Below are 14,960 nucleotides of genomic sequence, written 5' to 3' on the forward strand. Positions count from 1 at the left end.
AATTGGTATAGATATTTACTATGTGTCCTTTCGCTAATTGGAATGCACTTGTAAGGGCTTTTAATTCTGCTAATTGAGCAGAACAAGGCTGTGCGCAGTGTTGAGATATTACAGAAACAAAATCGTTTCCATCTCTTTTAACCACTGAATATCCAGTGTGTATTCCCAAGTGATCACTAAAGCTGGATCCATCTACAAAGTAGGAAACTTCTGCCTCGGGAATAGGGATAGACTCTAGATCAGTTCTTATCCTAGTAAATGCTAAAACATTAGCAACACAATTATGTGGTTTACCTTCATTTACCAAAGGAATTAAGTGTGCTGGATTAACAGTGTTGCATCGTTTAATAGTAACATCTGGATATGTAAGTAACGATGCATATGCTAGGGTGGTGCTGGAGTCAAAACAAATTTTCCTTGCTCAATTAACACTGCAACTTATGATGTGTGTATATGACTGGGTATTCCATAGTAATCTTTGATGCTTTTTGCCTTTTTTGATGCCTGATTTACGGCTGCAAGACCCTGTTGGTAACAGGGTGTGTATCCTTGCGCTACATTGTCTAGTTTAGCACTATAGTAGGCTATTGGCTGTTTTGTCCTACCACTACAAGTTTCTTGCATTAATGTAGCTGATGTGAATCCAGCAGCTCTATTAGAAACATACAGGTGAATTGGTTTTGTATAATTAGGTGTACTCAAGACAGGTGTGTCAGTACCTTGGTGAGCACTTGTCTGTGTTGTCTTTGTGGTATATTCAGTTACGTGTGTTGATGTCTACCAGCTGCCCTCATCACTTCCTCGTTACCCTCAGTGCTTACACCTGGTGTCCGCTAATTTTCACCCTTATTTAGTCCCCACCATTCCTCACTTCCGTTGTGCTCTCGTCAACTCTAGTTGGTCCCGCATGCACTCTACTACAGTCCTGTTAGTCGATCTAGTCCTGCCTAGCCTAGCCTAGCCTAGCCTAGCCTAGCCTAGCCTAGCCTAGCCTAGCCTAGCCTAGCCCTGTATGGTTAATTTAGTCTTGTCTTGTTTTGTTGTGTCCTGTGGAATTCCTGTCTGTGGATTACCTGTTACCCTGTGGATTGTTCATTCTTTCCAGTCATCCTCACCCTCTACCAGCTACGAGGAGTCTTTACCGCTGTGCTTCTCCACCATTGATTGTACAGTCTCTTACCCTCTGTCAAGCAGTAGAGCTGTTATACTCTTCATCCAGTCGCTGGCGCTGCCGTATGCTGGGTTTCCCAGTTGGCCTTGTAGCCAGCGCGGAGGACTACGTTCCCACGATTACATCCCGTCACTGGCGTTGCCGTATGCTGGGTTTCCCAGTTGGCCTTGCAGCCAGAGACTCTGCCTCAGGATCTCAAGTTGACTATCTGTCCACCTACCTCTAAATAAACGATTTTCAACCTACTATTGAATCTGTGTGTTTCTACCCCTGACAGAACGAGAGCACCAACTATGGATTCAGCGGGGTCAAGTCCTCTGCACTAGGCAGTCTCCCAACAAGGAATATTGCTGGGTCAACAAGAAACCCGCCTCAACGCGACGACGCAGGAGATCGGTGTCCTCCATGCTCAACTCGCAGATCTCACGGCTCGCTTCCAGCACGCACATAACGAAGCCACCACGCGGGCGGAGACGTTACGTCTTGAACCTAAACCTCACGTCAACAACCCTCCAGTCTACAGTGGAGACACAAACTCCTGTCGGGCGTTTCTTTCCCAATGCTCTCTGGTGTTTAATCTCCAACCTCGTCGTTTCCCGTCCAAGGCATCTAAAGTAAGCTTCGTCCTCACACTCCTCAGCGGTTCTGCCAGAGAATGGGGACTGGCTGTTTGGGACGCCGGGGCTCCGTGTTGTACATCATTTGAGACCTTTCGTAAGGAAATGGAAGGACTGTTTGATCGCTCGGTCGGGGGAGACGAAGCGGCCGCCAAGCTCTCACGGCTGTCTCAGGGTCGGACCTCCGTCACAGAATACGGCATTCAGTTTCAGACCCTCAGCGCCGCCTGCGAGTGGAACGCAGCGGCATTTCGAGCGCGCTTCTTGGAGGGACTGAACGACATGATCGCAGATGAGTTGGCGGTCATGGACGTCCCGACGGAATCACGACTGGAATTACGTCACCGACGCCGACAGACGAACAGTTCTTGGCGCCGTATGGATCCTCCGGGCCTCACGGTCAGTGAATCTCACCTCCCACCTCCTGTGGAGCCTGAACCTATGCAGCTGGGAAGGCTTCGACTTACTCCTCTCCAGAGGCACCAACGACTTACCCAGGGCTTTGCCTCTACTGTGGGAAGCTGGGCCATCTTGCCATCAAGTGCCCACTAAAAGCCAACGCCCACTAGTAGATAGGAGGATACTGGTGGGCAAGATCTTCTGTCCTCTTCCTGATGCATCTCGCACACAGCTGTGCTTCGTCTTGGAGTTCCAGGGGAGCTCACACTCCGGTTTGGCCTTATTGGACTCTGGGGCAGAGGGTAATTTTATTGATCGAGATTCGGCTCGACGATGGAATATCCCTTCGATTCCTCTTTCCACCCCAGTTCCGGCACGATCGCTTGGAGGTGCTCTCCTCTTCACGATCACTCACTGCACCCCTTGCGTAAGTTTATTCATTTCGGGGAATCATCATGAGAGCATCGTGCTGTACATCCTCGAGTCCCCTAACAATACCATTGTCCTTGGGCATCAGTGGTTGTTACAGCACAGTCCTCATGTTGATTGGGCTAACAATACAGTCTCCTCTTGGAACTCTTCTTGTCATGTATCTTGTCTTGGTCCTGCTTTGTCTTCTGTCTCTGTGTCTTGTGCTCCTCACAGGGAATCTATCGACCTAGCCTCCGTTCCGGTGGAGTACCATGATCTCGGCGCGGTCTTCAGCAAGACCCAGGCGGCCTCGCTTCCTCCTCATCGCCCCTACGACTGCGTCATTGACCTGCATCCTGGCACTTCTCCTCCCAGGGGTCGCTTATTCTCCCTGTCCGGTCCTGAGAGAGAGGCCATGGACCTATATATCCGCGAGGCTCTTCAGGCGGGACTCATCCATCGCTCCTCCTCCCCTGCTGGTGCTGGCTTCTTCTTTGTTCAAAAGAAGGATGGCTCCCTTCGTCCCTGAATCGATTATCGAGGTTTGAATGACATTACCGTGAAGAACAGGTTCCCCCTACCCCTTATGTCTTCAGCTTTCGAACTATTGCAGGGAGCCAAGGTCTTCACTAAGTTAGACCTTCGCAACGCCTATCACCTTGTCCGTATTCGAGAGGGAGATGACTGGAAGACTGCATTTCGCGGAGAAGTGCGAGTTCCATACTGAGTCTGTTACATTTCTTGGCCACATAATATCCACTACGGGTATCAAGGCTGATCCCGCCAAGACCAAGGCTGTCGCCAAGTGGCCAACTCCTGACTCTCGTAAGGAACTGCAGCGTTTCCTGGGTTTCGCCAACTTCTACCGCCGTTTCATCAGAAACTTTGGTCAGATTGCTGCATCCCTTACGGCGCTGACCTCCACTAAGACTCCGTTCAGGTGGAATCAGCAGGCTCAGGTTGCCTTTGATGAATTAAAGTCCCGTTTTATCTCTTATCTATTATCGTTATATCTGTCTTGTCTTTTCCAGATCCTGTCAGTTCATCGTCGAGGTCGACGCCTCTGATGTCGGTGTAGGCGCAGTCCTGTCTCAGCGTTCCGCCCAGGATGGGAAGGTTCATCCTTGCGCCTATCTCTCCCATCGACTCAGCCCGGCAGAGTGTAACTACGACATCGGCAACAGGGAGCTGCTGGCGGTCAAATTAGCACTGGAGGAGTGGCGCCACTGGTTGGAGGGAGCAGCGCAGCCCTTCCTGGTCTGGACGGACCATAAGAACCTTGAGTACATCCGTTCGGCCAGGAGATTAAGCGCTCGTCAGGCCCGCTGGGCACTTTTTTTTGGTCGTTTTGACTTCACCCTCTCGTTCCGGCCTGGGTCCAAAAACATCAAACCCGATGCTCTTTCCCGTTTGTTCCCTGTCCCGAGGGACAGACTGTCGACCGACACCATCCTTCCCACAGGGGTGGTGGTCGGAGCGGTCTCTTGGGTGATCGAGCAGCACGTAAGGGAGGCTGGCCGAGGGGTGCAAGCACCTACCAAGTGCCCAGCGGGAAAACTGTTTGTGCCGGCTGCGCTGCGATCTAAAGTCCTTCAGTGGGGACACTCGTCCAGACTGGTTTGTCATCCAGGAACTCGGGGAACGTTGGCTTCAGTTCGTCAGCGCTTCTGGTGGCCGTCATGGCCAAGGATGTCAGACAGTTCGTGTTGGCCTGCCCGACGTGCGCTCAATCCAAGACCAGTAATCGTCCTGTCAGTGGTCTGCTCCGTTCTCTACTTATCCCCTCCTGCCCCTGGTCACATATTGCCCTGGATTTTGTTACTGGGCTCCCCTCCTCTGGCGGTAACACTGTGGTTCTCACAGTGGTGGACCGTTTCTCCAAGGCGGTTCATTTTGTCCCACTACCCAAGCTCCCCTCATCACAGGAGACTGCTCAACTGCTCATTGACCACGTCTTCCGGCTCCATGGCTTACCGGTCGACTTGGTTTCTGACAGGGGGCCGCAGTTTACCTCCCGTTTTTGGAAGGAATTTTGCAAGCAGATCGGGGCCTCAGCGAGTCTGTCTTCCGGTTTCCATCCCCAGACCAATGGACAGTGCGAGCGGGCCAACCAGGATCTCGGAAGAATGTTCCACTGTCTGACATCCTCCAATCCGAGTTCCTGGAGCCAACAGCTCTCGTGGGTAGAATATGCCCACAATTCCCTTCCGTCGGCTGCTTCAGGTTTGTCCCCTTTTGAATGCTCTATTGGTTATAACCCTCCCCTCTTCCCATCACAGGAACCCGACGCTGCGGTACCGTCGGCTCTGGCTTTCGTCCTGCTATTGAATCTGTGTGTTTCTACCCCTGACAAGGTGCCTTTAGTAGCTCTTTCTTAATAGACTCAAAAGCTATCTTTGCGTCAATATGTCATGTTAATGTTACATTTAAATTTTGCAGTCCTGCTTGCTCCATACAGTCTCTCAATGGAGTTGTTTTTATTGCATATTGCAAATATTATTGTTTACCGGCATATGTAAACGTGAACAGGTGTCTACTTTTTTCTGCCACTGGAATGCAATTACCGTAAAGTATTTGGGATTAGGAGGGACATTTGTCAGTACATGGTTTTGGTTAGGAACATCAGCAGGCAAATCTTCAACTATTTTATTCATTGCTGTGAGATCATGCACAAGTCGCCATTTCGTTTTGTTTGCTTTAATTTGATAAATGGGAGTGTTGCAATAACTGTTCGTTTCAGGGATCTGGGGTTCAATGAATCTATTAATTGTATGTCCCACATCATCCTCAATTTGTCCAATCCAGTATAAAATTGCTTGTAGCACAGTGATCATCATTTGAGTTTATTTCATGTCTATATATACTCCCTCTGTAGAACACCAAATTTGAACAAACAATTTACTCAATATATCTCTTTATAACATATTAATAGGAGTCTGATGTGATACGAGGAAAGGTTTGTCACATCATTTTTTATATTTCTTAGTAATACACTGGATTTAAGTATTTTTGATTTTGACCTCCTGTTAGACTTTTCTTTTCTGTTTCTTTTTTTTGAACAGGACCTCAAAAGTCTAACAGGACCCTCCCCCTTTCACCCTCAGGCACCTGTTTCATGGACTGGTGGGAGCTGTCTTTTCTGTTCAGGCTGTCCAATATCTCAGTGTTCAGTCCATTTTCTTTTTGAGCCTTGAATCACCTGGTACCAAATCTCCACTCAGATGTGCCATGGAGTTAAAGTCTCTGTTTAAATGTCTCTGGGCGTGTCTTCAGTAATTCTCTTTTTCAAAACTTTTCCCACTTTTGTCTTTTTGTATCCTTATGGTTCACTATGGCTTGAAATTCAGCATGCAGTGCCTGCCTCACGTGAATAAAATTGGTCCCATTCATGTAATGAGAGTCCACAGCTCTGTCAAGTTCCGCTGTTAAAGTTTGCCCTTGTTTTGCTAACACCACCTTAATCCAATTTCCAGCCCCTTCGTGCATGTCAGGGAGGCGAGTGACCATTAACCTCTCAAGGTCCGGTGTGGCCCAGAACATAAACGGTCTCTTTGTAATGTATATTTGTTTCAAAATAAACGTTTCTCAGTCACTGGTTTAAAATTATTTATTTCCTATGAGTTTCTTTATCAAATAATGGCTCTTTTTCCCTTCCTCTCTCTCTCTCTGCCTTCTAGTGGTCTGCTTTTTCTTAATTATATATGTCTTATCCACAAAGTTTGCTATCTCCTTAATTTTCTTATTTAATTCTGCCCGTAATAACTTTTGCTTTTACTTCCTATTCCATCCTTACTGTCTGCATTTTGGTCTTCCATGGCCCCATCTGTCTTTCATCTCTTAAAACTCCAGGAACTTTTACAATTCCTGTGAGTAATGGAAATTGACCTTCAGAGGTCACATAAGGAGGGGGGCTGCACACACACCCTCTGACACACACGTACTTTCCTTCTGTTTTTCTCTCTCTGCTTTTTGTATTATTTTCTTGCCTGTTTAAGTAAAAAAAAAATAATAAGGTTCAATAAAAGGAAGGAATGATGCAGGAAACGGCGAACATTCAATTAAAGTTTTAATAAAATAAACAAACAAAAAACGGAAAGTAAAATGCCAAAAGAACATAAATATAAATTTAACACATGTCCGGGCCCAGTCCTCTCTCGTCAGCATGCTCCCGATTTCCTCCATTTAATATGCAGGACTGGTGTGCGCACAGCTGATTCCAACTATCAATCACGCCACCGGCCCTGCCTCACGGCTCTCGTCACGTCTCGCTCACCACAGAATACTTAATCCCAACAGTTCTACAGGAGTTGCTGCTATTCTATTATTTAATTTTACCTTTCTCCGCAAGGATTCAATTTTACACAGATTTTCAGAGTAATTCCAATTTTCTTCTAAATCATGCCAAACAGCAATATCAGCCACTTTCTTTTTCAATCCTAAATGTTACACATTGTTCAGACAATCATATACATAGGGTATTTTATATTGCAAAGAGATGCAATGTTTTTACTTTCAGTTACATTAACCTATATAGGAAAGACTTTGCACTGGAGTTTGACGGCGGGGCAGCGGGCAATTTACTTGGAAAGGGATTGGAGGAGGAGATTGGGAGGATGCGTTGGTGAGCCGATGCTGCTTGCTCGCGCTGCTGGGGCGCTCAATGTGTGGCGGGCTTGAATGGTGCATGGAGATGCTGCCTGCTGGAGCTCGGCTGAGCGGGTAAGAGTGCTGAGTGACCGCTGCGGCGGCTTTCAGACCGGAGGCCCTTCCTCATTGGACTTTGATCCGGCCGTAAATATGGGGAATTACGGACCTGCCACAGCTTTCTTGTGGCCTTCGATGGAGTGACAGGTTTTGCCGTCAGGGAGTCCGGCTGCACGGAGGAGTACAAACCATACAGTTCGGCCTTGTTCATCCGTCGAGAAAAGTGGACCAGCAGAGTTAATTATCTGCTCCTTCTCCTCCCGAACTAAAACATCATGAAGTTTAAAGGTTCTCAAGACGAACCCAATTTGTTGGTTCGACACAACGTTTTGTTCCCAACATGCATTCAGAGAACTTGTATATGACAGACAGGTAAGTGAAGATCAGCAACCAGTTGTTATTACATTGTGAGTAGCAATTTCTGCGTAACCTCATTGTCTTACAAATGCGTACTCTGTTTCTATCCACTCTTGAGTATTGTCATAGTTAGGACATACGAGAAAACACTGAACTCACCTAGAAAGACGCTGCTATAGCTTTCGTTCATTGTAATGAATATGTATTACAGAAATTATGTCGGTCACAAGTCTTCTGAACCGATGAGCGAGATGCAATTTACTACTAACGTTATTACACAACACCTGTCTTTGGACCAATGTAAAGTCTCAGGTTTAGCCGCAAACATGTAAAGAAAAGCCGCTAACATCCCAAACACATTATTTAAGAAAGGCGATTTTTTTTTTTTTAATACTTCTGGTACAGCTGGTAATTTTTTGGGAGAAACCCATGCTATAATGACCTGTGTTGGCTCCCTGCGACCCCGGGAGCCGGAGATAAATTTGGTGGAAGGCGACTTGCTGGAGCCTGGCCTTCCGTGCGTTTCAGACCAACGAGCCGGGGTCGCAGCACCTTGAGCTGCTGGGCCACCAAGTGTTGTCATATCAGATTGATATGAGATCACCAACAGCCTGCGTTGTGTCACTATTGTGGTTTAAAGGAGATTACAAAAAGAAGAATAGTTGGATTTGTATAATCACAGGGTGTTTCTAAACACACGCTGGCGACATAACTTCTGGTAGAAAAACATTTAAAAGTCAAGTTACTGGGATAGCAGCCCTTTATTATCGGCCACTTACATCTGTATGTTTGAGTGTTTCACACATTTTTCATCATACTACTGTCAATTCATAAATCGATGAATCTCAAAAAATCTTTTTTTTTTTTAAAGTTGCTCTTCTGGAGTAAGACGAGAGACATCATTCACAATTATGTAGCTGTCACACAGAGCTTTTGGACCTTGGAAAACACACTTGTGGGATACATGTTCAATGACCTTATCTGGTGTGGACAGCCAGAAAGAGACAGAGGTACCAAATTGAGATTACTTTTTATATGTAATTATACATACAGTATACATTTCGCATTAAATACATTGTAGCGATTTTAGCTGAATGTTAAAATAAGGATGAGTTTAACTCAACAAATAAGATTCTCCACCAGATCTATCAAGATCACATACATGAAATTAGTTATTTAAAACGTCAATTTCAGTCAAGGAATTAGTTTAGCTCAAAGGAAAATACGTATAATAATTTTCATTACACATACATATTTTACAATTCTGATTAGCAGTATAGTGATAAAAATCCTTTATGTATTCATCCAGTAAATGCATTGATGATTTTACACTAACGTTATCTCATGACCATAAGTAAAGTGACTTTACCAAACAGAATGAAGAGCAGAGGTAGCATAGATCGAAACACAGTTTAAGTGACCTGTTTGTGAGCGTGAAGGGAGCCCCAAGACGTGGTGTCCCTTGGATTTTCCTCCGGGTCCTCTTTCTTTCCCTTCCAATTCCTAATTCAAAAAGGTATAATCCGAAGTGGATCGGTGATAGTGTTTTAAATGCATACCTGCCCTGCCCCAAGATGGTCTGCGGGCCAATGCCATGAAAGTGATAAGTGGGCCAGAGAAAGTTCCTTTGATTCTCATGGCACCTCATTTGCATAGCTCTGACAGTATGGTCCGTTTGCATTTAATACCTAAACTTAGTTATGGACATAGTATGATGCATGCTATGTTTTTATAACATAGCTCATCATATAGGGAATTCAAAGCAGAGTAGTAAAATATGAAACATGCAAGGCATTGAACTGTGAATCATCCCAACGTATTCCATTCCATTCCATTTTCTACCGCTTATCCGAACTACCTCGGGTCACGGGGTAGTCATCGGGCATCAAGGCAGGATACACCCTGGATGGAGTGCCAACCCATCGCAGGGCACACACACTCACTCATTCACTCACATCCCAACGTATGAATACATCAAATGAACCCTAAATCAAAACTTGTATATCTAACAGTTACAGAGTATCTAAAATGGCACACAACATAGACATTTAGATACATTTACAGAAAAGGATAGTTTAAATCCCATTAGTTCCTATTTGTCTGAGAAGTTTCTCTGGTTAGCCTCAGATGTTGAGTTAGAGATGAGACACAGACTTATCACTAATGCTTTGAAGCTAAGGAGTCATAAATATCCTACAGAGGAACCAAATGGTTATCACACTCTCGGTGAGAGTTCAAAACCTAAAACTAGACCCATTTAGCCATGCTTGCTATGGTCTTTTTATGATGGTATCTAGAAACCAGGAAAAAAGGGAGTGAGGGGGTTTATAGCTTTCTTCTCAATGATCCATTCACTACAACATGCATGATGTTTGATAGATTGCTGTCCCAGTTGATATCCATTAATAGTAAAGCCCTCTCTGTTGCAAGGCTTTGATTATCACTCCTGTCCTGATTGGTCAACATGTTTGAACCATCCTGCATTGTCCCTATGGAAGCAAGCTTCTCAGAATGTAAGTATAACCTAAATCATGATAGAGAATATAGAGAGTATGCACTGACGTCATGTTTTCACTGGAACACGGCCATTGAAATCAGGTACGAAGTCATACATAGTGGCACAATATACAGAGTCTTAATGAATGGCATAACACTTATTATAACATTATTGGAATGTAAAGTAGAGCAGCGGTTCTTAATGCTGGTCCTTGCGAATCCCCGCTCTGCAGCACTACCCCCTTTGGTGGATTTAGTTATTATCGGTGTTATCAAACGTCCCGAGATTTGAGATTTTAAGAGAGCTTGATGGGTTGTAATGTGATAGAATCTTTGTTATCTAGGTAGGGGCTAAACCATTTAAGGTTTTATAAGTAGTAAAAGAACTTTAAAGTAAATAAGATACTGAATGGGTAACCTGTGAAGGGATGATAAAACGTCTTGGTTACGTATGTAACCTCAGTTCCCTGATGGAGGGAACGAGACGTTGTGTCGAGAACGACAGATGGGGGTTCGCCCTTGAGAACCAATCAACTCTGACTACTATAGAAAAGGCCAATGAAATTTGGCGAATGACATTTGCATGCCGGGCTCCGCCCCCGGTTATCCGGTATAAAAGGAAGCCGGCGTGCAGCATTCACTTACCTTTTGTTATGAAGAGCCTGAGAGCCTCTCACGACTGCAGCAGAATACGATACGTGTTTGTGGCATAAGGGACACAACGTCTCGTTCCCTCCATCAGGCAACTGAGGTTACATACGTAACCAAGACGTTCCCTTTCTGTCGGTCTCTCAACGTTGTGTCGAGAACGACAGATGGGGTTGCCTATGGAAAACGCCACAACGCTGTATCGCGTCACAATCTCTAGCGAAGCGATGGTAACAAGCCTGGGCGTGTCAGCTCGATGCTTTTGCAAAACTGTAACCTTCCAGTGTGGTGGTCGGGGGGTTCCAGAGCTTTCTTGGAGAAAGATGGGTACAGCCCTGACCGGTAACCTTTCACGGACGGGGCCTTAGCTCTCTACTGGCGAGAGGCCGTCCGGCTCGGGTTTACACCGGGTGAGCGCAACTCTTAATCAGAGAAGCGCTGCAGAGGCCACCTCCTACCCGTGGGGAGGAATATGGTGGATATAGGTATGGTCTCGTCCTTGGAGGAGAACGCATGGAAAGTGCGGACTGGGTAGTTAACCGCGAGGTGGAGGTCCACCTGGGGAAGTTCATGGGTTACCAGGAGTGGGAACCATTCTCATGAGGACACATCAGACGGAACAGCCCACGGAGGGGGTGTTACAGACGTCCGGTAGCACTAGGTCCGGTTAGAGCTATCTGTGATAGCTCATATGGTATCCCGGCCTAAGGGGTAAGGCTGCTCTGCCCAGCCAGCCCCCCGGGGGGTGCTTGCTTAGTGATGGATGGAATGCCTGTTCTTAACCAGTGTCTGGGTAAGAAGGGAGGTTGGTGAGATACCAGTTTCTTAGCCATGTGTTTGGGTAGATAGCACACTGACCCAACCTGTTAGAGGGTGGAAAGGTGCTTTCGCAGGCATACGCCCCCCCGGATGCCAGTCCTACATGTCGCCACGCAGGACGTGGGCTGACACCGGGTTTACGCGAAGGTTGTTAACCCTTGCGAAGGTGTTTGTTCGTAGCCCAACCCGCAGCTCTACAGATGTCTGCTAGAGAGGTGCTTCTGCCAGTGCCCAGGAGGTGGCTAAAACTCTGTGTGGAGTGAGCCCTCACTGCCAATGGGCATGGGAGATTCTGAGATCGGAATGCCGTCGTAACGGCGTCCACGACCCAGTGCGCCAGCCTCTGTTTGGAGACAGCCTTCCCCTTCTGCTGTCCTCCAACAGACACGGAGCTGGTCAGAGCTTCAGAGATCTGCGTGCGGTCCAGCACGTACTGGACACAACACTGATCGGGTTGGGTCTTCCTCCCCTATGGGGAGCGCCTGCAAGTTCACCACTTGGCCCCGGAGGGAGTAGTGGGAACTTCTTGGGCACGCATCCGGGCCTGGGTCTCAAGATAACGTGAGAGTTTCCAGGGCCGAATTTAAGGCAATCCGTGAACACGGAGGATGCTCGGTGGTCCCCTACCCTCTTGAATGGAGTGAGCGCCGTCAGGAGGGCTGTCTTACTCTGTGAGGAAGATCAGAACCTCCGAGGGGCTCTTGGGGGGCACTGAGGCTCCCCTGGACCACTTAGGGTCCCAAGAGGGTAAGGAGCGGAGATGAGGCGGATTCCGCCCTCTCGCGCCCCTTAGGAACCTGGTGACCAGGTCGTGTTGCCCTAGAAGCTTTCCACCGACTGAGTCGTGATGAGTGGCAATAGCGACTACATACACATTCAGTGTGGAGGGGAGATGTTAGTCTCCAGTCTCGTAAGAAGGAAAACACAATCCTGATCGAGCACCTCAGTGGGTCTTTCTCATTGAGAGAGACACCAGGACGAGAAGAGGCGCCGTCTAGAGGCGTGTGACCGCCTAGTAGATGGGGCCCTAGCCTGGGTGATGGTCTCTGCCATAGAGGGGGAGTAGCCATCTCAGGATCTTCTCGTCCCGTCTAGAGACCAGACATGGGTGATCCAGAGGTCTGATCTGGGATTCCAGAACGTGTCCCTCCCCTGATAGAGCAGGTCCTCTGCCAGGGGAAAGGTTCAGGGGGAGTCGCTGTCCAGAGCATCAGCTCTGAAGCCAAGTGCGGTTAGACCGGTGTGGTGTAACCAATAACACTTGGTGCTCCTGCTCCCTGACCTTGCACAGCGTCTGTGCAAGAAGGCTCCTGGGGGGGAAGGTGTGCTTCCGCCCTTCCCGCGGTCAGCTGTGCGCCAGGATATCCGTGCCGAGGGCAGGGAATACCAAGCGGGCAAATGGTGGTGTTACGGGAGGCGAACAGGTTTACCTGGGCCTACCCGAACAGCCTCCAAATGAGCTGGACTGCGCGGGGGTGGAGTCGCCACTCTCCACGAGGCATAAACTGGCGAGAAAGCACGTCGGCATTCTAGTTCAGTTTGCCCTGGGTGTGTGTGGCCCGCAGGGAGTGGGTCACCTGTTGACTCCACCGGAGGAGGCGTCGAGCAAGTTGTGTTAGCTGCTGTGAGCGAACACCACCCTGACGATCTGTGTATGCTACAGCTGTAGTGCTGTCCTCGGACCAGCACGTACTTGTCTCGCACGAGAGGCCGTAGCCTGCTCAGTGCAAGTAGCACAGCCCACAACTCTTGGCAATTGATATGCCAACGCAGACGGGGGTTCGTCTGACGCCCCGCCTGCGTGCCCGTTACACACTGCACCGCACCCCTGCAGGGAGACGTCAGTCGTCACCACGACCTGTCTCATAACCTGCCCAGAGGGACCTGAGTCCGTCGAAAAAGTCATGGAAGACTAGGGGTTATGGTGCGTCGGAAGCAGGGCGTCATCACCATGCGCCTGCTGCCGGTGTGCCACGCTCTCCTCGGAACTCGACTCGGAAACCAGTGTTGGAGCGGTCTCATGTGCATCAACCAGAGGGGTATTAACCCGCGAGGACGCCATGTGTGCCAGGAGCCTCTGAATTATTTCAGGGGGACCGCTGTCTACCTAAAATGTTCATTTCAGACAGTTCAACACTGGTTGGGCGCAACCTGCGGACAGGTGCGCCGACATGGTGACAGAGCTGAGTTCCATACCGAGAAAGGGGATGCTCTGCACTGGGGAGAGCTTGCCCCTCTCTTGGTTGACCTGGAGTTCCAATCGATCTAGGTGCCGGAGCACCAGGTCCCTTTGTGTACAGAACAGATCTCACGAGTGTGCCAAGATAGGCCAGTCGCTGAGATAGTTTAGTACCCGCTCGCCTTCCTCCCCTCAGGGAGAAAGGGCGGTTTTCACGATCTTCGTGAAGACCGTGGAGACAGGGACAGACCGAAAGGGAGGACTCTGTACTGATATGCCCGCCTCTCGCACGCGAACCGTGGGAACGGCCGGTGTCGAGGAGGATCGAGACATGAAAGTAAGCGTCCTTCAGGTCGATTGCCACGAACAAATCCTGACACCTGATAGATGTCAGGACGCCCTCTGTGTGAGCACCCTGAACGGCAGCTTGTGAAGGTGCTCTGTTCAGGGTACGCAGACCTCTGGGGGCAACCCGCCGTCTTGGGAACGGTGAAGTGCGGGTCGTGACCCATTGAACATCTTGGTTTTGAGGGACGAACTCGATGCCTGTTTTGCCAGAATGGTGGTGACCTCTACCCGAAGTACGGAGGCGTCCCTGCCTCTGACAGAGGGAGAGATGATGCCCCAAAGCTTGGGAGTCTCTGGCAAACTGGATCGAGTAACTAAGACGGACCGCCCTCATTAGCCAGCGAGACAGTGTGGACAGCTCTCGAGCTCCCAGGGACTGTGACAGGGTGACCAAGGGGACGGTCTGCTTCATCATTCCCACGGAACCGGAGCCGATGTCGAAGGGGTCCTGGGTTGCAGGGAAGCAGACGTCACGTGAGATCGCGTGAAAAAATTTGACTAATTGCCACTGTCTGCTTCACCGTCAAAAACTGCTGAGCGCAGTCCTCGACGGTGTTACCAACAACCCACCCTGCGAGATGAGTGCATCAAGAAAGCGGACTTCCTTCCAGTCACTCTTCTGCACAAGGTACAGCCGGGGGTGTCTCTCCTGGACCACTACCGTGGACATCGTCCGACCCAGGGCCCGCGCCGCCACCTTAGTCGCCCGTAGAGCGCTTTGGACGGTAGGCATGGCCGATTCCCCCAAGGAGGTAGCCGCCCGCGGCACAGGTGCACCGCAGGCGCTCATTCCACCCGGGGGATCTCGACA

At 48.7% G+C, this 14,960-nt stretch overlaps 1 protein-coding gene across 1 annotated transcript in view; it reads left to right on the top strand.

Moving 5' to 3' along the window:
* LOC130412881 (ADP-ribosyl cyclase/cyclic ADP-ribose hydrolase 1) overlaps window positions 1-14,960 on the top strand; it is a 117,995-nt gene that overhangs the window by 62,366 nt on the left and 40,669 nt on the right. Inside the window, exons 3-4 of the mRNA XM_056737678.1 lie at window positions 8,531-8,669; window positions 10,090-10,172. Coding sequence (XP_056593656.1) covers window positions 8,531-8,669; window positions 10,090-10,172 — 222 coding nt within the window. The remainder of the gene's footprint in view (window positions 1-8,530; window positions 8,670-10,089; window positions 10,173-14,960) is intronic.

The sequence above is a fragment of the Triplophysa dalaica genome, chromosome 23 (assembly GCF_015846415.1).
Source record: "Triplophysa dalaica isolate WHDGS20190420 chromosome 23, ASM1584641v1, whole genome shotgun sequence".
Taxonomy (NCBI): Eukaryota; Metazoa; Chordata; class Actinopteri; order Cypriniformes; family Nemacheilidae; genus Triplophysa; species Triplophysa dalaica.